The following is a 23,532-nucleotide window of genomic DNA, read 5'->3' as shown; positions in this document are numbered from 1 at the left end:
AGGCTTTGTGTTCCATAAAGTGTCCAATGTTGTTGGTCGAGTGGTTTGGCCTCAGGCCAGTAAGTGTGTGCAGAGCCTTTTCTCTCTCTCTCTCTCTCTCTCTCTCTCTCTCTCTCTCTCTCTCTCTCTCTCTCTCTCTCTCTCTCTCTCTCTCTCTCTCTCTCTCTCTCTCTCTCTCTCTCTCTCTCTCTCTCTCTCTCTCTCTCTCTCTCTCTCTCTCTCTCTCTCTCTCTCTCTCTCTCTCTCTCTCTCTCTCTCTCTCTCTCTCTCTCTCTCTCTCTCTCCACAGTTTTATGACTTTATGTCAGGTCTTAAATACCTGGTAGAAACTGCCATGCAGTATTGAGAGAGTCTACCAGAACATAGAGCTTATTTTAGTTCAAAACTCCTAATCCCCGAAATGGGAGAACTAAACAAGATTTCTACTTTTTTTGAATGTGGGAATGGTCCATGGACACTTAAGGGACAGTTATGACGAGTGTGTTTCATTTGGTGATCTCATGAAGGACAGGAAACACACATAACTGTATCTCTTAAAGTGTACATTTCCCAGCTGTCAGGTTTACATCTAAATATTGTGAAACGTATGTGATTAAACATTAAACTATTTGTGAAAAGATGTAATGTGATGTTAACCTTCTAAATGAGAGTATGTTTTTCATATCAAGTTAACCAAATCAATGGCCACGCACACGTGAGCATAGACATTACGTTGGCGTCATGGAACCGCCCTTTTCTACTCCAGAGTATAAAACCACCCGTGACGAAATGTACATTTCACGCCAAAGAGACCCACGGTAAACCGGACGTCTCGAATAATTAAGAAGTCAGAGGACGCTGGGACAGAGGCTACAATTCTATAGGCCACAGAAACCATACAGCTGTTGTTTTGGCTACATGGCTGGAAATGGTTAAACTCTGAGACTATCGTTCACTACAGAAGAAGGAGCAAATTCTAGACGACACAAATTACTAGTTTGCAGCTAGAAACTACGTAAACCTAGAATTAGAATACCGACAGCCGCCGAAGCATCTATTCTGAGAACATTTCGGAATGGTACTCTGAAGTATCCATTCTAACCACCTACAACCACGAAAGACATGACTTCTGGGAAAGTTAACCAGAGACACTGATGAACCATACAGGATGATCAAGTGTTTTCAATGGAGAGACAACAACGACATACAGGCGTAAATATGTACATTTCAGTTTCTTTCAGAATGAGCGGCCGTTCATGTGCAAAGGATTAGCATTTCTATGATTAGAATTATCCACTGTGTGTAGTGAATACATTTTGTCTTTCCCGCTCTTTCTCGGTCCCCACCCCTTTCCTTTGTCTACCAAGCCGTCATATCGGCTTAGCCCACTAGGGACGTTTCTATTGTTGTTAGTAACCAATATCTACTGTTTGTTTGTTATGTGTTTCTGTGCTTATTTAGTAAATAAATAATTAAGCCAATTTGTATATTGCTGATTCATTATGTAAACTAGGGTTTGTGCAGATAACCAATAATTTTATGACGTTTGGAATGAGACTAATGAGGTAAAAATGTATAATTCATTAATAGAAGACTAATTCACCAGGTATTAAAATATCTGAAGAGTTATATTTGGAAATGTTTTACTTTGTAATCGCAACACTTTCCGTGGTGCCCCGACTTCCTAGTTAATTCATGTTTACATGGTTAGTTTAATCACGTAATAATTAAACCTATAATTAAAACGATTTGATAAAATAAGTCTTCACATTTAATGATAGTCACAGCCTGAATTCAAAATGGATTAAAAAATATGTTTTCGCTCACCGATCTACACATAATACCCTATAATGACAAAGTGAAAACATGTTTTTGAAAAAAAAAAAACACTGTTGGCCTCATAGTGAAATCCCTGAGCGATTTCCTTCGTCTCCGGCAACTAATTTAGGAAGGACACCTTTATCTTTGTTGTGACTGGATGTATTTAATAACGACAACATGCTTAAAGGGATATTCAATGTCTGCTTTTATTTTTTGGATCCATCTATCAATAGGGGGCCTTTGCAAGGCATAGGAAAACCTCCCTGGTCTTTGTGGTTGAATCTGTGTTTGAAATGTACTGCTCGATTGAGGGCCCTTACAGATAATTGTATGTGTGGGGTACATATATGCAACTTATTATGTGACTTGTTAAGCACATTTTTACTCATTTAGGCTTGCCACAACAAAGGGGTTAAATACCTATTGACTCAACATTTCAGCGTTACATTCTTTATTAATTTGTTTCAATTTCGAAAGCATAATTCCACTTTGACATTATGGGGTATTGTGTGTACACTTAGTAAAAGGGTTTCTAAAGGGTTCTTTGGCTGTCCCCATAGGAGAACCATTTTTGGTTCCAGGTGAAATTATTTTGGGTTCCATGTAGAGCCCTCTGTGGAAAGGGTTCTACCTGGAACCAAAAAGGGTTCTTCAAAGGGTTCTCCTATGGGGACAGCCGAAGAACCCTTTTAGGTTCTAGATAGCACATTTGTTTTTAGAGTGTAGACCAGTAACAAACTATCTCTATTTAATCCATTTTAAATTCAGACTGTATAACACAACAAATTATGGAAAAAGTCATGGGTTGTGAATGCTTTCTGAAGGCACTGTACGTTGGCTTTGCGTGTATTGATAGTGCATTTTTGTTGTACGTGTCTCTGTCTGTGTGTGCACAAGCCTACGGTGAGGTTACATAAGATGTGGGTATTACGCTGCGTTTCTGCACTATTTCAGCGCTTGCGTCAGCCGTGAGAATGGGATTGAATCAATAGGAGCGCATGCCTCGGAGATAGCTACTGAGACAGAATATGGTGAAACATAGATTATGCCTTTTGCTGGTGTTTACTTTTGTTCGCTAGCTAGCTGTTCTTCTGCCCCACAGCCCAACGCCCAAATGACAGACAGCAGGGGATGTCAGGTTTGACCTTGTTGACCTTTAGCGTTGGCATGTGGAGTCTCGTTTGACCCCTGAACACGACCCTCCGCGACCTCTGCCCTGGGTCTATTTTGCGAGTGATTTATGTCCCACTGTGCGAAGAGCGAGGGTGGCAGGGAGAAGGGGTCGATCGAGGAGGATGAAAGCTTGTAGTACACTTAGAAAAAAAGGTTATTAAAGGGTTCTTCGGCTGTCCCCATAGCAGAACCCTTTTGGGTCCAGGTAGAACTATATTAGAACAAGCAAAAGGGTTCTACCTGGAATCAAAAAGTGTTCTTCAAAGGGTTCTCCATGGAGACAGCCGAAGAACCATTTTAGGTTCTAGATAGCATCTTTTTTTCTAAGAGTTTACACACTTCGGAAATAGAGCAATCATCCTGAATTAAACACACCTCACAAAGTGAAAATACACAGAGCAGGTAACCGAACGAATTGGTTATAGTTTTTCTGTTAGACTAACTTCTCTAGGTGGGTTGATAATGAATGCTGAGATTTTGCTCCTTGAAAGTCTATTGGTTTGATGAATTGAAAGGAAATGGGAGCAGAGGTAAAGAGGATACTACCCAAGGCACTATTTATGTGCTCTGCCAGACCTCTTTCACTTTCCCTTTTACTTCCTCCTCTCTGTAAATGTACCTCCCTCCATCTCTCTACTCTCTCGCTCTCTTTTTTGCCCCCTCCTCTCTCTGACCTCTCTCTGACCTCTCACTCCCCCCAACTATCTCTTCTTTTTATCAATTCAATTTAAGGAGATTTATTGGCATGAGAAACATATGTTTACATTGCCAAAGCAAGTGAAATGGATAATAAACAAAAGTGAAATAAACAACACAAAATTAACAGTAAACCTTACTCTCACAACAGTTCCAAAAGAATAACGACATTTCAAATGTCATATTATGTCTATATACAGTGTTGTAATGATGTGCAAATAGTTAAAGTATGAAAAGGGAAAGTAAATAAACATAAATATAGTGGTGTTTGTGCTTCACTGGTTGCCCTTTTCTTGTGGCAACAGGTCACATATCTTGCTGCTGTGATTGCACACTGTGGTATTTCACCCAACAGATATGGGAGTTTATCAAAATTTGATTTCTTTTCAAATTCTTTGTGGGTCTGTGTAATCTGAGCGAAATATGTGTCTCTAATATGGTCATACTTTTGACAGGAGGTTAGGAAGTGCAGCTCAGTTTCCACCTCATTTTGTGGGCAGTGTGCACATAGCCTGTCTTCTCTTGAGAGCCAGGTCTGCCTTCGGCAGCCTTTCTCAATAGCAAGGCTATGCTCACTGATTCTGTACATAGTCAAAGATTTCCTTAATTCTGGGTCAGTCACAGTGGTCAGGTATTCTGCCACTGTGTACTCTCTGTTTAGGGCCAAATTGCATTCTAGTTTGCTGTTTTTTTGTAAATTCTTTCCAATGTGCCAAGTAATTATCTTTTGGTTGGGTCTAATTGTGTTGCTGTCCTGGGGCTCTGTGGGGTCTGTTTCTGTTTGTGAACAGAGCCCCAGGACCAGCTCTCTCTCACTCACTCACTCCCCCCCCCCCCCCCCCCTCTCTCTCCTTTCTCTCTACCCCCTGGCCTTCAATACCTTTCTTTCTATCCCCCCCTATCCCTCCCCTCGTCTCTCAATCTCCAATTGAGAGTGAAAGGGAAATAAGAGAGGGGATCAGGCAGGGAGATGAGAAATCAATTAGGCACCACAAGGGCAAAGATGACATCATTACACATTCAGTCCCTCTGTGCAAAATGAGCCAATAGCTCGTGGTGTGATCAATAGCAATCAAGAGGTTGCTGTATGTGTGTGTTTGGGTACGTGCGTGGGTGTGATAGGTGTCATGGAGGAGAGATTGTGAGGATATAGTGGGGTTTTTTTTCCCCTATTTCCCATTTTATTATTATTGTCTTTCAAATACATAATTTTTACAAGGTCCTTGATCAAGAAGTGACCCCCCCAACTTCCAGATTTGTGTCCTAGTTTAAGATGTACGTGACTGGGTTGGATAGAGAGGCAGAGTGGGATCCTCTATATGCTCCTCCAGCAGCCTATATATGGTAGCCAATTAGCATATAGAAGAGTTGGCTCCAATGATCCTATACTTTTGGCAAGGACACAGAGGCCAATGAGAATTCAACTAGCCAGTGCTAACTAGCTGCAAATGACACTGGGTCACATTCTTGTAAGTAGAGCTTTAAAAAACGATCCTAGTCTTATTAGCTGCAGTGGCTCGTGCTCGGGTCAGCATCGCAACGATAATATGAGGAAGCAAGTTTGTAATAGCATGGATTTTCAACATGAACAGTTTTTTCTCGAGAGGGCTTCAAAACACGAGCCCATGAAAACAGATGTAATTATGTGAAGAAATTGTAATTGAAGAAACCGTGCACAAGTCGAATGTCGTTGCTGTAGCGACATGAAAGTGATGCTCAGTTCTATCACTGCACCGAACAGTACTCATTTTTTAAAGCTCTTTATCAATGTTAAATGTGGTGGTGCATCTGCCTACATGGAGTTTCTCAATGATGACAAGTGTGTTCAAGAAATTGTCAAGTGTGTACTGGAAAATGTGTGTACTAGAAATCCACACACACAAAGCACCCTCATTGCATCTCTGTTTTCCGTCAATGCTTCATCCTCATTGTGTGTGTGTGTGTGTGTGTGTGTGTGTGTGTGTGTGTGTGTGTGTGTGTGTGTGTGTGTGTGTGTGTGTGTGTGTGTGTGTGTGTGTGTGTGTGTGTGTGTGTGTGTGTGTGTGTGTGTGTGTGTGTGTGTGTGTGTTATATAGAAAGGGATGAACTGTTATCCTCACACAGTGTTTTGGTGGGCCCCTAAGAATTACACACGTGCACAGTGCCAGTGGTGACAGCTTGGTGGACATACACAGTGCATGCAGACCTGACACACACTCACATTAAGAAAGGGTCACTCACACACGTGCACACACATCCTGACATGGAGAAATGAGTCCAGCAAAAATAAAAACATGCATATCTTTTTAGATATTCTAACATACTCTTCCCTCTCTCTACAGTGCCCCCTCAGATCGTTGTTCGACCCCGGGACCAGATCACAGCCCAGGGTCGCACCGTAACCTTCCTCTGTGGCACCAAGGGCAACCCTCCACCCGCTGTGTTCTGGCAGAAAGAAGGCAGCCAGGTAAGACACGCGCCATGGAATATTGTATCAGGTCAGGTCACAGTTGTTCTGTATACACCAATATGACCACTCCACTGTGGAAACTGGTGTTCAGTCAGCATGGGTTTGGCACAAAATGGCTGCCATGGATACAGATAAGTAAAAAGTTGATGGTGGATAAAGTTACCACATAATATAAACCTCCTTATGAAAACTGGTACAATATAAACACAATTCATTGGTATCATTAAAACATGGTTTAAAAATTGCCATGCGACCACCAACCTGGTTCGATTCCAGGTTGTATCACAACCGTCCGTAATTGGGAGTCCCATAGGGCGGCGCACAACGTCGTTAGGGTTTGGCTGGGGTAGGCCGTCATTCTAAATAAGAATGTGTTCTTAACTGACTTGCCTAGTTAAATAAAGGTCATCCTAAGGAGAACCTTATCTAGTCTATCTGTCATGTTCTTGGCTCTGCTAGCGTTGAATGTTGCTATCAGGCTCTGCTTTCTCTCGGTTGAGCGCAGTCCCTGGGCAAGTCACACTGAGAAACACACACACTGAATGAATTGTTGGATAGTGTTTCAACTCAGCAGCTATACTCTTCCTGGGGTCCACAAAAGATGGCGTATATGGTGTCATGTCTGATTAAAAACATATGCACACACACACACACACACACACACACACACACACACACACACACACACACACACACACACACACACACACACACACACACACACACACACACACACACACACACAGGTGCACTCTAGTGTCTGTGGTGTAATGTGCAATCCCCTTGATATATTACACTTTAGAGCAGATCTCACCAGGAGTATATAGGCTCCTTAGGCATCGAAGAGAGTATGTGTGTGTGTGTGTCACTGTTAGAATCCAGAGGGTTCTGCGAAGCATCAACATGCTGAAAGGCCTGGTGGGAGTGTGTGCATGGGAGCCTGTAGCACCGCTCTTAGGGACAGATGAGGGGGAGAGATGGAGAGAGAGAGATGAAGAGGGCGAAGGTGGAAAGAGGGAGTGAGGGGTTGGTTGGTATAGCTAGAGAGTGGGAGATGTAGAAACAGAGAGTTGCCAATGAGAAAGAGGGTAGGGAATGGGAAAAGTAGATGAAAGCAGAAGGAAAGAGCGAAGGATTATATGTGGGAGTACTGTATAGGAGGTGCAGAGAGAGAGAGGGAAAGAGGGAGGGAGAGAGAGAGTGCCCCCCTTTGTAGCCCTGCCAGGGCTGTGTTAGATAACACCAAACTGCCTGGCTCTAAATAGCACAAGACCCATGGAGAGCAGAACTGAGGGCTTCTCTTTGGTCTAACTGTCTCTGGGCAGCGAAATGATTCCCTCTATCCCTCTGTTCCCCTCTCCTCCCTCTTTCTATCCCTCCCTCTATTCCTCTGTGACCCTCTTCTCCCTCTATCCCTCCCTCTAAGCATCACTGTGGACCCCTCCCTTTCTCCCTCCTTCTCTGCCTCTCTCCATCACACACAATTATATCTTCACCCTTGACCTCTTACCACGGGCTCTCCACCGATCAGCTCTAAGCCTCTTCGAGGACAGAGTCAAAGAGCATCGCACTCCTGGAACCCCGCAAAATACACATTGGAGGCAATGAAAACCACACACACATATAGTACCAGTCAAAAGTTTGGACACACCTACGCATTCAAGGGTTTTTCTTTATTTTTACAATTTTCTACATTGTAGAATAAGTGAAGACATCAAAACTATGAAATAACACATATGGAATCATGCAATAACCAAAAAAGATTCTTCAAAGTAGCCACCCTTTGCCTTAATGACAGCTTTGCGCACTCTTGGCATTCTCTCAACTAGCTTCATGAAGTAGTCACCTGGAATGCATTTCAATTAATAGGTGTGCATGGTTAAAAGTAAATTTGTGGAATTTCAGGTCAGTCAAGGTCAGTCAATCCGGAAATTTTAACGTGCAGTCGCAAAAACCATCAAGAGTGATGCTGAAACTGGCTCTCATGAAGACCGCCACAAGAAAGGAAGACCCAGAGTTACCTCTGCTGCAGAGGATAAGTTCATTAGAGTTACCAGCTTCAGAAATTGCAGCCCAAATAAATACACAGAGTTCAAGTAACAGACACATCTCAACATCAACTGTTCAGATGAGACTGCTTGAATCAGGACTTCGTGGTCGAATTCCTGCAAATAAACCACTACTAAAGGACACCAATAACAAGAAGAGACTTACTTGGGTTAAGAAACATGAGCAATGGACATTAAACCGGTGGAAATCTGTCCTTTGGTCTTTTGAGTCCAAATTTGAGATTTTTGGTTCCTACTTCTGTGTCTTTGTGAGAGACAGAGTAGGTAAATGAATGATCTCCGCATGTGTAGTTCCCACCGTGAAGCATGGAGGAGGAGGTGTGATGGTGATTTAGAATTCAAGGCACACTTAACCAGCATGGCTACCACAGCATTCTGCAACGATACACCATCCCATCTGGTTTGTGCTTAGTGGGACTATCATTTGTTTTTCTACAGGACAATTGCCCAACACACCTCCAAGCTGTGCAAGGGCTATTTGACAAAGAAGGAGAGTGATGGAGTGCTGCATCAGATGACCTGGCCTCCACAATCACCCGACCTCAACCCAATTGAGATGGTTTGGGATGAGTTGGACCGCAGAGTGAAGGAAAAGCAGCCAACAAGTGCTCAGCATATGTGCGAACTCCTTCAAGACTGTTGGAAAAGCATTCCGGGTGAATCTGGTTGAGAGAATGCCAAGCGCGTGCAAAAGGTGGCTACTTTGAAGAATATAAAATATATTTTCAGTTGTTTAACACTTTTCCCCCCACTATTCTACAATGTAGAAAATTGTAAAAATAAAGAAAAACCCTTGAATGAGTAGGTGTGTCCAAACTTTTGACTGGTAGTGTATTTACACTGCATGCATGTAACAAACACACACACACACACACACACCCATACAGTGCCTTCAGAAAGTATTCACACCCCTTGACTTTTTCCACATTTTGTTGTGTTACAGTCTGCATTTAAAATTGATTAATGAGAGTTTTTGTGTCACTGGCCTTCACACAATACCCCATAATGTCAAAATTGAATTATGTTTTTAGAAATGTTTACAAAATCATAAAAAATTCAAAGCTGAAATGTCTTGAGTCAACAAGTATTCAACCTCTTTGTTATGGCAAGACTAAATGAGTTCAGTATAAAACATTTGCTTGTCACATAATACTTTGCATGGACTCTCTCTGTGTGCCATAATAATGTTTAACATGATTTTTGAATGACTACATCATCTCTGTACCCCACACATACAATTATATGTAAGGTCCCTCAGTCAAGCAGTGAATTTCAAACAAAGATTCAACCACAAAGACCAGGGAGGTTTTCCAATACCTCGCAAAGAAGGGCACTTATTTGTGGATCAGTAAAAATAAAAAAAGCAGACATTGAATATCCCTTTGAGCAAGGTGAAGTTATTAATTACACTTTAGATGGTGTATCAATACACCCAGTCACTACAAAGATACATGCGTTCTTCCTAACTCAGTTGCCGGAGAGGAAGGAAACCGCTCAGGGATTTCACCATGAGGCCAACGGTGACTTTAAAACAGTTAGAGTTTAATGGCTGTGATGGGAGAAAACTGAGGATGGATCAACAACTTTTTAGTTACTCCACAATACTAACCTAAATGACAGAGTGAAAAGAAGGTAGCTTGTACATAAGACAAATATCTCATTCTTACAATGACCTGAGCAAATTACAGTAAAAAATTATATGCTTTACCTTTGCTGACCAGTTTCAGCCTACCAGTTGTGTGACATGGTGTTGTGATGTTTTATCCCCCCTGTGCTGACTGGTTTCAGCCTACCTGTTATGTGGTGTTGTGTCATTTCCTGCCTCCCCAGATCCTGCTGTTCCCCATCCAGGAAGCTGCCCAGTCCGGCCGATACTCTGTGTCTCTGAGCGGGGAGCTGACCATCACAGACGTCCTCAGTGAGGACTCGGGATACTACATCTGTCAGGCCATCTCTGTGGCCGGGAGCATCCTCACCAAGGCCCTGCTGGAGGTCGAGAGTGGTGAGTGTCTGTGGGAGGAACACAAACACAAACACACACACACTCACAGATCTGTCGTAAATATATTGAAAAAGTGTTCAGGGACAGATGAATATACACACAAATGATAGCACATAAACATGCAAGTGCAGATACACAAATATATCTGTTGTATATCAAGGTGCTCATACACACAAGTCAGGGACAGACACACACACACTCAGTCACAGCACATACACTGAGTGTACAAAGCATACATTTTTATTTTATTAATTTAACCTTTATTTAACTAGGCAAGTCCGTTAAGAACAAAATCTTATTTACAATGACGGCCTACCAAAAGGCCTCCTGCGGGGACGGGGGCTGGGATTTAAAAAATAAAAATAAAAAATACATATAGGACAAAACACACATCACGACAAGAGAGACAACACAACACTACATGAAAAGAGACCTAAGACAACAACATAGCAAGGCAGCAACACATGACAACACAGCATGGTAGCAACACAACATGACAACAACATGGTAGCAACACAATATGGTAGCAGCACAAAACATGGTACAAATATTATTTGGCACAGACAACAGCACAAAGGGCAAGAAGGTAGACAACAGTACATCACGCAAATCAGCCATAACTGTCAGTAAGAGTGTCCATGATTGAGTCCTTGAATGAAGAGATTGAGATAAAACTGTCCATTATGAGGGTTTTTTTGCAGCTCGTTCCAGTCGCCAGCTGCAGCGATCTGAAAAGGTGCAACTCAATATTAGGAAAGTGTTCCTAATGTTTGGTATACTCAGTGTATCTACAGATAGCCCATAGATTCTAGGCAGATGTTTATGTTGACTTACCTCAAACGATTTGCTTTGGAACACAGAATGTGTAGAGGCAAAGGCATTGTGCTTCGGTGCATGTGAGGCTATACAGTACTGACTGTCTCGTTAAAGATTGGATTCCCACAGTGCCGTAAACACAAGTCATGCCAAAGCATCCAACACAGCCTCAATGAGTGTGTGTGTCTGTGTGTGTGTTTCAGTTTGTGTGCCTTTGCGTGTGTGTGCCTTTGCGTGTGTGTGCCTTTTCGTGTGTGTGCCTTTGCGTGTGTGTGTGATTGCACACTAACCTCTAACGACAGAAACCTAGCATGAGTTTCTCTAGAGCAGTGGTTCCCAAACTTTTTATAGTCCCGTACCCCTTCAAACATTCAACCTCCAGCTGCATACCCCCTAGCACCAGGGTCAGCGCACTCTCAAATGTTATTTTTTGCCATCATTGTAAGCCTGCCACACACACACTATACAATACATTTATTAAACATAAGAATGAGTGTGAGTTTTTGTAAAAACCAGGCTCGTGGGAAGCGACAAAGTGCCCTTATAGGACCAGGGCACAAATAATATAATAATAATCAATCATTTTACTTACTTTATTTAACCGTCTTACACAGTAAACCTTATTTGTTCATCGAAAATTGTGAATAACTCACCACAGGTTCATGAGAAGGGTGTGCTTGAAAGGATGCATAAAACTCTGCAATGTTAGGTTGTATTGAAGAGAGTCTCAGTCTTAAATTATTTTCCACACACAGTCTGTGCCTGTATTTAGTTTTCATGCTAGTGAGGGCTGAGAATCCACTCTCACATACTGTAGGTACGTGGTTACAAAGGGCATCAGTGTCTTAACAGCGCGATTTGCCAAGACAGGATACTCTGAGCGCAGCCCAATCCAGAAATCTGGCAGTGGCTCCTGATTAAATTCATTTTTCACAGAACCACTTGTTGCAATTTTGATGAGGCTCTCTTGTTCAGATATCAGTAAGTGGACTGGAGGCAGGGCATGAAAGGGATAACGAATCCAGTTGTTTGTGTCATCCGTTTCGGGAAAGTACCTGCATAATTGCTCACCCAACTCACTCAGGTGCTTCGCTATATCACATTTGACATTGTCCATAAGCTTGAGTTCATTTGCACACAAAAAATCATACAATGATGGAAAGACCTGTGTGTTGTCCTTGTTAATGCAGACAGAGAAGAGCTCCAACTTCATAATCATAGCCTCAATTTTGTCCCGCACATTGAATATAGTTGCGGAGAGACACTGTAATCCTAGATTCAGATCATTCAGGCGACAAAAAGCATCACCCAGATAAGCCAGTCGTGTGAGAAACTCGTCATCTTGCAAGCGGTCAGACAAGTGAAAATTATGGTAAGTAAAGAAAACTTTAAGTTCGTCTCTCAATTAAAAACAATGTGTCAATACTTGATAACCAGTGCACTTCTGTATGTTGTAAAAGCGTTACATGGTCGCTGCCCAATTCATTGCATAGTGCAGAAAATACACAAGAGTTTTTTCAAATGTATTTTTATTTCACCTTTATTTAACCAGGTAGGCCAGTTGAGAACAAGTTCTCATTTACAACTGCGACCTGGTCAAGATAAAGCAAAGCAGTGTGACAAAAACTATACAGAGTTACACATGGGATAAACAATGTAACTCTCAGAAAAATCTGTATAAGTGAAGTAAGGAGGTAAGGCAATAAATAGACCAATAGTGGCGAAGTAATTACAATTTAGAAATTTACACTGGAGTGATAGATGTTTACACTGGAGTGATAGATGATAGATGTGCAGGTAGACACTGGTGTGCAAAAGAGCAAAAAAACAAAAACAAATATGGTAATGAGTTAGGTAGTTGGTTGGATGGGCTATTTACAGATGTGCTGTGTAAGCTGCTCTGACAGCTGACGCTTAAAGTTAGTGAGGGAGAAATACAGTTGAAGTCGGAAGTTTACATACACTTTGGTTGGAGTCATTAAAACTCGTTTTTCAACCACTCCACAAATTTCTTGTTAACAAACTATAGTTTTGGCAAGTCGGTTAGGACATCTACTTTGTGCATGATACAAGTAATTTTCCCAACAATTGTTTACAGACAGATTATTTCACTTATAATTCACTGTATCACAATTCCAGTGGGTCAGAAGTTTACATACACTAAGTTGACTGTGCCTTTAAACAGCTTGGAAAATTCCAGAAAATGAAAGGAGGTCATGGCTTTAGAAGCTTCTGATTGGCTAATTGACATAATTTGAGTCAGTTGGAGGTGTACCTGTGGATGTATTTCAAGGCCTACCTTCGAACTCAGTGCCTCTTTGCTTAACATCATGGGGAAATCAAAAGAAATCAGCCAAGACCTCAGAAAGAAAATTGTAGACCTCCACAAGTCTGGTTCATCCTTCGGAGGAATTTCCAAACGCCTAAAGGTACCATGTTCATCTGTACAAACAATAGTATGCAAGTATAAACACCATGGGACCACGCAGCCGTCATACCGCTCAGGATGGAGACGCGTTCTGTCTCCTAGAGATGAATGTACTTTGGTGTGAAAAGTGCAAATCAATCCCAGAACAACAGCAAAGGACCTTGTGAAGATGCTGGAGGAAACCGATACAAAAGTATCTATATCCACAGTAAAACGAGTCCTATATAGACATAACCTGAAAGGCCACTCAGCAAGGAAGAAGCCACTGCTCCAAAACTGCCATAAAAAAGCAAGACTACGGTTTGCAACTGCACATGGGGACAAAGATCATACTTTTTGGAGAAATATCCTCTGGTCTGATGAAACAAAAATAGAACTGTTTGGCCATAATGACTATCGTTATGTTTGGAGGAAAAAGGGGGTGGCTTGCAAGCCGAAGAACACCATCCCAACCGTGAAGCACAGGGGTGGCAGCATCATGTTGTGGGTGTGCTTTGCTGCAGGAGGGACTGGTGCACTTCACAAAATAGATGGCATCATGAGGGAGGAACATCATGTGGATATATTGAAGCAACATCTCAAGACATCAGTCAGGAAGTTAAAGCTTGGTCGCAAATGGGTCTTCCAAATGGATAATGACCCCAAGCATACTTGCAAAGTTGTGGCAAAATGGCTTTAGTACAACAAAGTAAAGGTATTGGAGTGGCCATCACAAAGCCCTGACCTCAATCCTATAGAAAATTTGTGGGAAGAACTGAGAAAGCGTGTGCGAGCAAGGAGGCCTACATGCCTGACTCCCTTACACCAGCTCTGTCAGGAGGAATGGGCCAAAATGAATCCAACTTATTGTGGGAAGCTTGTGGAAGGCTACCTGAAACGTTTGACCCAAGTTAAACAATTTAAAGGCAATGCTACCAAATACTAATTGAGTGTAATTAAACTTCTGACCCACTGGTAATGTGATGAAAGAAATATAAGCTGAAATAAATCATTCTCTCTACTATTATTCTGACATTTTACATTCTTAAAATAATGTGGTGATCCTAACTGACCTAAGACAGGGAATAATTTTTACTAGCATTACATGTCAGGAATTGTGAAATACTGAGTTTAAATGTATTTGGCTAAGGTGTATGTAAACTTCAGACTTCAACTGTAAGTCTCCAACTTCAGTGACTTTTATTTTTTGCAATTCCTTCCAGTCATTGGCAGCAGAGAACTGGAAGGAAAGGCAGCCAAAGAGGTGTTGGCTTTGGGGATGACCAGTGAAATATACCTGCTGGAGCGCAAGCTACGGGTGGGTGTTGCTATGGTGACCAGTGAGCTGAGATAAGGCGGAGCTTTATCTTGTAGGTCTTGTAGATGACCTGGAGCCAGTGGGTTTGGCGTTGAATATGTAGTGAGGACCAGCCAACGAGAGCATACAGGTCACATTGGTGGGTAGTATATGGGGCTTTGGTGACAAAACTGATAGCACTGTGATAGACTGCATTCAATTTGCTGAGTAGAGTGTTGGAGATTATTTTGTAAATGACATTGCCGGAGTCAAGGATCTGTAGGATAGTCAGTTTTACGAGGGTATGTTTGGCAGCATGAGGGAAGGAGGCTTTGTTGCGAAATAGGAAGCTGATTCTAGATTTAACTTTGGATTGGAGATGCTTAATGAGAGTCTGGAAAGAAAGTTTACAGTCTAACCAGACACCTAGGTATTTATAGTTGTCCACATGTTCTAAGTCAGAACCATCCAGAGTAGTGATGGTAGTCGGGCGTGCAGGTGCGGGCAGCGATCAGTCGAAGAGCATGCATTTCGTTTTACTAGCATTTAAGAGCAGTTGGAGGCCACGGAAGGAGTGTTGTATGAAGTTGAAGCTCGTTTGGATGTTTGTTAACACAGTGTCCAAAGAAGGGCCAGATATATACAGAATGTTGTCATCTGCGTAGAGGTGGATCAAAGAATCACCCGCAGCAAGAGCGACATCATTGATATATACGGAGAAAAGTGTCGGCCCGAGAATTGAACCCTGTGGCACCCCCATAGAGACTGCCAGAGGTCCGGACAACAGGCCCTCCGATTTGACACACTGATCTCTATCTGAGAAGTAGTTAGTGAACCAGGCGAGGCTGTTGAGTCTGCCGATAAGAATACGGTGAGAGTCGAAAGCTTTGGCCAGGTCGATTAAGACAGCTGCACAGTACTGTCAATTATCGATGGTGGTTATGATATCAATTAGGACCTTGAGCGTGGCTGAGGTGCACCCGTCACCAGCTCAGAAACCAGATTGCATAACGGAGAAGGTACAGTGGAATTCGAAATGGTCGGTGGTCTGTTTGTCCACTTGGCTTTCGAAGACTTTAGAAAGGCAGGGCAGGTTGGATATAGGTCTGTAACAGTTTGGGTCTAGAGTGTCTCCTCCTTTGAAGAGGGGGATGACCGCGGCCGCTTTCCAATCTTTAGGAATCTCAGACTATACAAAATAGAGGTTGAACAGATAGGGGTTGAAACAATAGCAACACATAATTTTAAGAAGAGAGGGTCCAGATTGTCTAGCCCAGCTGATTTGTAGGGGTCCAGATTTTGCAGCACTTTCAGAACATAAGCTGTCTGAATTTGGGTGAAGGAGAAGTGGGGAGGGGGGGGGGGGGGGGGCTTGGGCCAGTTGCTGCGGGGGGTGCAAAGCTGTTGGCCAGGGTTGGGATAGCATGGTGGAAAGCAGGCCAGCCTTAGAGAAATGCTTATTGGAATTCTCAATTATTGTGGATTTATCAGTGGTGACAGTGTTTCCTAGTCTCAGTGCAGGGGCCTTGCTTTAACAAAGTTTTCACTGTATTGTCCAAAACGTATTTCAAGCTGTCAGACATTCCATTGGCAGCAAGAGCCTCTCAGTGGATGCTGCAGTGAATGTATGCAAGTGGCCTTGGGAGCAACTGCTTGCACGTGTGTTACCACTCCACTATGTTTTCCTGTCATGGCTTTTGCACCATCAGTACAGATACCAACACATCTTGACCACCATTGTCCAATTGATGTCACAAAGCTGTCCAGTACTTTAAAAATATCCTCTCCTGTTGTCCTGGTTTCCAGTGGTTTGCAGAAGAGGAATGTCTGACAGCTTCCTTAATTGACCCCCCCCATAAACGTAACGGACATATACCAGGAGCTATGCCAGGCCCGCCACAAAGCAGTAATTGTTTCAAAATATCTCCTGCCATGTCACTGTGAAACAGTGTTGTTTGATGAAGGCATTGCCTGTATAGTTTTGTGGGCCTTTCTCCCCAGCAGCAGGAATAATTGTATTTTAACTAGGCAAGTCAGTTAAGAACAAATTCTTATTTTCAATGATAGGCCTAGGAACAGTGGGTTCAGGGGCCTTGTTCAGGAGCAGAACGACAGATTTTTACCTTGTCAGCTCAAGGATTTGAACTTGCAACCTTTCAGTTATTAGTCCAATTTTTTTTATATATATATATTTTTTTACCGTTATTTTACCAGGTAAGTTGACTGAGAACACGTTCTCATTTGCAGCAACGACCTGGGGAATAGTTACAGGGGAGAGGAGGGGGATGAATGAGCCAATTGTAAACTGGGGATTATTAGGTGACCGTGATGGTTGAGGGCCAGATTGGGAATTTAGCCAGGACACCGGGGTTAACACCCCTACTCTTACGATAAGTGCCATGGGATCTTTAATGACCTCAGAGAGTCAGGACACCCGTTTAACGTCCCATCCGAAAGACGGCACCCTACACAGAGCAGTGTCCCCAATCACTGCCCTGGGGCATTGGGATCTTTTGTTTAGACCAGAGGAAAGAGTGCCTCCTACTGGCCCTCCAACACCACTTCCAGCAGCACCTGGTCTCCCATCCAGGGACTGACCAGGACCAACCCTGCTTAGCTTCAGAAGCAAGCCAGCAGTGGTATGCAATGCTCTAACCACTAGGCTACCTGCCGTCCCAATTAAGTCCTCCACAATAGTATGTTGCTTGCCTGTCCTAGCCACTCGGTAGCTCACCATATAAGACCCTTCTCGACCCTTTTTATAATGGTATCTGTTGCTCTTATACATGTCTTACTACTCGAAAGTCGTTTTAATTCTCGCAAAAAAACCTCAGTGGCTTATTTTTGTAATCGGCATGTTTTGTTTCTGAATGTCCGCGCAAGAGTGAAGGTTTCATCGAGTTGTGAGATAGTACTTTTGCACATATAACACACTGTGGCTGAGGAAAGGCACTACTCCAAATATAAGTGAACCCCAAATCAATGTAGTTCTTATCATATTTGCCCCTCTTCGATGGTCCAACGTCCCTGTCTGTTGTTCGTTGCTTTCCCGGGTAACGGGGCAGTAGCTTTTCGGCTCCATCAGATTCACAACTGTCAGTGTCCATGCTAGCTGGGCTAACAACAAATGTAGAATTACTGATGCAAGCATTGGATGTGCTCGTGGAAGCAGAACAACTTGTGTCATCGAGAGGTGCAGGTGTAGTACTGCTGGTAGTAGCAGTACTACCAGTAGAGCTGGACGTGGGCCTTACTTTTTTTAACCATGTATCCATTTTCGAGCAAACGGAATGAGCAGCAGCTATGTTTGGCTACATATGGGCCGTTAGTGGAATTCCCGCCAGGGAATAACGGTTAATGTGATTGGATGTTAGTTATTTGACTAGGCTACCTGTATTTGACATTGTGTTGTTATTTCGCTGAACACTAGATGGTTTCATTTTATTTTTGGCAGTGAAATGAGGCTACTCAGGCGAGGAAAAAAAACTCTCCCAAATGTATAGCCCCGTTGGAAAATATAAATCGACTGTTTGAAAATGTGAAAAAATAAATAAATGTGAATCACATTTTTATTTGGCGTGCCCCCGCCGGCAGGGGGGTATGCATACCCCAGTTTGGGAATACTTGCTCTAGAGTAAGTTGATTACCCCCTAGGGCTCACTATCACACACAGCTGGCTTCAATTAACCTACCTCCCAAACCCAACCCAGCACCTTCCTCGTACAAACCCCACATTCAAATCCCATTACCTTCTAACACTTTGAGTATATCCCAAATGGCATCCTCTTCCCTTTATAGTGCACTACTTTTGACCAGAGCCCTAGGTCAAAAGTAGTGCACTTTAACGGGAATAGGGTGCCATTGGGAAGCATCCTTTTTCCGACTACCTTATCACCATGTTTTATTTGGACATATTTCATGGACTGCTGGTTTGGCCCATGGACTACCCCCCCTGCCAGTCCCTCCACCCTCCATCACTCCCTTCACAACTGCTTAAACCTAAATAAATTAAAAACTCTTCAAAGCCGCCCCAAATTAAAAATCATCGCCCCCCCCAGTCCCCCAAATGAGCGAACAGCAGGAGGTAAAGCGAGACGTAATCAAACAGGACAAGTCGCAATGGCGCTATGCAAATTAACCTCGCCGGGAACATATGCTCCCCTCATCGCGCCGCGCCCAGTAAGGAAGGGGATAAACTGTTGTTTAGATGCATCTGTGCTCCACATCTGCCTCAAAGCACTGTAGCTTAGCTAGCCTTTCCCTGCCTAGCATACAGACAACAATGCACTTGTACGTTATGCTAACAGATATACAGTTAATATTTGTTTTTCATTTTCCCTTTGTCATAGTCATAGTTCATGAATGTTACTCTGTAAGATGTCAGCACACACACAGTGGTGTTTACATGATGGTGTACACACAGACATACAGAGGTGGCATAGACAGATCCATATATGTACATTGGCTGGCCTCTGTTTGCAGGGCATGGTGGTCTAGTGAGTATATAGCCAGGGCCTGTGTTTCACTACAGGGTAAACAGTCTATGGAGGGATGGGATTTAGTGCCAAGGGGTTAAACAAGGAGTACACTATTGATGTACTGTGTACTAGTTACATACTGTATGTAGGATCTTCATTTGAAAAGGAAATGTGAATTGTTGTGTGGATTATAATTCAATGACATTTTTCTAGGGGTTGGTCCATTATGTGTTAGGACATATCAAGTCTGCCATTTTTAAGTGGAAATGACAAACTTTAGAAGCCTTTTAAAAATGTGAATACATTACAAGTTTGCATCTCCTGCTGTGCAGGAAATGTCCTGCAACAACAGGGTGATAAAATGAAGATCCTAGATCTGTATGTTCTATATTGCTCGATACTAGTCAATGCAGAAAATGTCAATACACTTAAAAAGGTAATTATACTTCATATCTGACTGCAGTGGACACTGTTCCCTTTTCACACAAACGCGCGCACACACAAAAATACTCAAACACAATAATGCACACACATACTCTGCTCCTCCATTCCATTTTTAGCTTCTATGAAGGCAGGTCATTTCGATATGTACTGTATCTTAAGTGAAGCCACTTACTCCATATGGCTATTTAGCACACATGTAACCAAACCCACTTAGAATGTGGACTAATGCAGGAATTGAGTCCACAACCTTGGTGGTATGTTGTGAAAGATTATGTTTCCTTTCCATGATGTTTATTCATATAAGTATCCTCTTGGCCTCTTGGAACAAAGCCCAATATTGCAAACCTAATCTCAGCATGTACCCAATCCCAGCAGTCTAATGTCCTTGGTTTTACCATCAGAACTGTTTGATACTGGAGAGGGAATGGTAAATGCCAAAGTAATTAACTCGTCAATGACTTATTCAAGAAGAATTTTCCAGGTTTAGTCAAACAAATATTAAATTATTCAGCGCTACTTTGACGTGTTAAGCCATAACAATGCTGTACAGTGGGAGAAAGCAATATGAGTGAAGATGTTATGGTAAATAAAGGCCTGCACTGGCAAAACACTACAGTTCAGTAGAGTAACTGCCATGGGTAGACCTTTTTTAACTGAAAGTTGACATTACAGGGACAGATTTTGCTAAATGAATATTTAGATATTTCTTTCCATACCTTGAAAGCAGTCGACGGACAAGGAGTGACTGCAATCCACACAGTTCTGTTAAACTAGACACTGAAAATGTAGTGTTTTTATTTAACTAACCCTTTAACATCTAACCAGTAAATGACAACTTCATTGAACCGCTGTTTTATTTCACATATAAATCGTCTCTAGAGCAAGAGAAAAACTAGATTGCTACACGCTCGAGCAAAAGAGATCTATGTCATTGATTGGATGTGAAATAGGGCAGGAGCAGGGGGTTTGTGGACTTGCTGAGAGCTGCGTTATTTTACGTCTGCATATTTTTACACCGCCTTGCCTGCTGTTAGTGATTCACACTGGTTAATATGAAGAGTTATGTCCCAACAGAATTCGAGGTGGACTCCATGCTGAAAATGGTTAGGATAGTGTTTTTATGGAATACACTCAACTACCCACTGGGCACAGATGTCAATTCAACGTCTATTCCACGTTGATTCAACATAATTTAATTGAAATGACGTGGAAAAAACGTTGATTGAACCAGTGTTTGCCCAGTGGTACACACTCTCTTAATGCACACTCTCTCCCTCTCTCTCCCTCTCTCTGTCTCTCCCTCCTTCCCTCCCCCACACAGCACCCTCCGACCGAGTCCCGCCCATCATCCGCCAAGGGCCAGCCAATCAAACGTTGGCACCAGGCTCCACCGCTCAATTGCAGTGCCACGTGATGGGTAACCCTCTGCCCAGCATCCAATGGGAGAAGGACGGCCAAAGGATACTGGGCGACGAGCGTGTCAGCCTGATGGAGAAGGGAACGTTCCAGATCACAAACCTGCAGGTACCTGAAAGGAACGTACAAAGAACGTTCCCAATAATTCTTAAGAACGTAAAATAATGTTCTCAATGATTCTCATAAATGTAGAAAGAATGCTCCAAACAATTCTCTTTCCCTCCTCCTCTGTAAATGCCTTCACGCCCTGGATAATAGCATATGAAATTAAACACCTCACATTGCATCTCAACGCACTCCAAGTCTCATCATATCAATCGTCTGAGGTAACTCTCCTAAGTGACACTAAGCAACCGCATGCAATAACACCCGAGTGTTATTTCCAAAGCAATGCAATCAACTAAATCAAATCCAAGTGGAGACTAACAGTGAAATGTTTACTTATGGGCCCTTCCCAACAATGCAGAGAGACAAAAAGAGAAATAATTTAAAAATAATAACACAAGGAATAAATACACAATGAGTAACTACTCATCCTTAATGGTAATTAGCTTAGTTTAATTCACTGTATTACTATGAGTGACTGCCATTTAGAGCAATAGAAAGCCATAGCAGTTTTCAGATGCCACGGCAACCTGTCCTCTTGATATATTGATATGGCCACAGTGAGCGGCATACAGGCCATACCAGCTGTCCTCTCTGACACACATCTCGGCAATGTAATTCAATCAAATTAAGAGCAAGATATTAATATTGGAATATTGGACCGCAGGAGTGACTTTTTTATGGTTTATGGGTGACTCATTGACTTAGTAATTGGCTGTCGAGTGTCTGTGGTGCATAATCGCCAAGGCAATGAGCGGGTGCAATCGTTAGCAGTCGTTAGTGGTGGCGTACGCACGGCTAATGAAATCCATTCTACCCAGAGCCCTCTGGGGTTGCGGGCTGCACCTGCGGGTCACCGTAGTGTGTGGCGAGCTTCAGGCCGGCCGACGTGTTAATTAATTGATTGTCGGGCCCACAGTGATTAACGATTGCTGTGACTTTAATTAAATCCTTGTTGGGGAATTGAGAGAGGGGGAGAGAGAGAGGGAGGGGGGATAGGTAAAGAGAGAGGGAGGGAGAGAGATTAAGTTAAGAATCTCAATGCACCAACATCAAAAATGTTCAGCTAAAACTTCAACCGCATGCACTCAAAATATAGCAAACAATCTTTAGTACTTCCTCTGCCCAATGTATTTGTGAATTTCTCATATCTCGACTAGATGGACTGTACTTATGTCAATTTCTGTAATTTTGAATCTTGGACACTCTTCCTCCTTGTTTTTATCGCCCTCTCCCACTTTTATCAGGTTGCTCCTCTTTTAACTAAGTCAGAGAGGGGCACAGGAAGAAGGGGAGGATGGGGTGGAGGAGAGAGGGCCGGCCACCCGACAGATGGTCCGTTTGTTCCTCTCTGGGACTGAAGCAATGCCCATTACCTCGGGACCAGAGCCAGACACACACTACAACTACAGCACAGTGCCAAGCCTCCCTCTAACAGGACAGAGAGAAATGGGGGGGGAGGGAGAAAGAAAGCGATAGAGAAAGGGACAGGATATTGAGATGAAAATATGAGATGGAGAGAAATAGAAGTCAAGGAAGATGCTACAACACAGAGAGAGTGCACTTGAGATAATATCAGAACATTGAGGAAGGGGAGAAAATAAGGAACGCATTCCACAACCAGGAACGAGCTTAGACATTTGGCTCCCGGTTGACTCTCCCCACCTTCATCCTTCAACCATTTTTAACTATCTGTTTAGCGCAGCACCTAAAGCTGCCAACCATGATTAATGGTTATGTGCCCATCCGTTTAACCCTTCCCAATCCTCTCCTCCAATCACCAGTCACCACCCGGGACCTGTCGCCCCAAACATCCACATCATTGGCTTTCTTGGCTGCCATACAGGTCCTTTCAATGTCAGCTGGCCTATAGGAAGAGAGAAGGAAGAGTGATGTGCTATTGGACTTGGAGTCATCTCTCCTGTCCCTCTTGGGGCTTTTAGACAGGGAACTTAGACTTGAGTTATACCAACGCCACTGCAACTGGCCACACACGCACGCACGCACACACACAAGGGTATAGAGAAGTGGATGGCAACCAAGCACAAACAACAGTGCTATTATCTTGATTGCATTGTGTTGGCTCGCTGTGTGTTTTTGTAGTGTGCTTTGTATAATTCATTAGCTTTAGTTTTGAATAAGATTAGTCTTACACTAACCATGAGGGCTGAATGCCTAGTCGTTAGTTTGAAATGTGTGTGTGTGTGTGTGTGTGTGTGTGTGTGTGTGTGTGTGTGTGTGTGTGTGTGTGTGTGTGTGTGTGTGTGTGTGTGTGTGTGTGTGTGTGTGTGTGTGTGTGTGTGTGTGTGTGTGGCACACTAACCTGCAGGCGGTTGGGGGTGAGCTGTCAACACTATTAGATCATTGTCTGCGAGTTAAA

The 23,532-nt window shown here is 42.9% G+C and overlaps 1 protein-coding gene across 8 annotated transcripts in view; it reads left to right on the top strand.

Annotated features, from left to right (window-relative positions):
• Positions 1-23,532, top strand: part of LOC139530540 (roundabout homolog 3-like) — a 297,879-nt gene that overhangs the window by 251,141 nt on the left and 23,206 nt on the right. For all 8 annotated transcript variants that reach the window (XM_071327104.1, XM_071327095.1, XM_071327055.1 and 5 more), the window contains 3 exons: positions 5,991-6,115; positions 10,018-10,189; positions 20,953-21,155. In XM_071327104.1, the coding sequence (XP_071183205.1) occupies positions 5,991-6,115; positions 10,018-10,189; positions 20,953-21,155 (500 nt within the window). The remainder of the gene's footprint in view (positions 1-5,990; positions 6,116-10,017; positions 10,190-20,952; positions 21,156-23,532) is intronic.

This window comes from Salvelinus alpinus, chromosome 1 (genome assembly GCF_045679555.1).
Source record: "Salvelinus alpinus chromosome 1, SLU_Salpinus.1, whole genome shotgun sequence".
Lineage (NCBI taxonomy): Eukaryota > Metazoa > Chordata > Actinopteri > Salmoniformes > Salmonidae > Salvelinus > Salvelinus alpinus.
The sequence above is the reverse complement of the archived record's forward strand: the minus strand, read 5'-3'. Positions and strand labels throughout refer to the sequence as shown.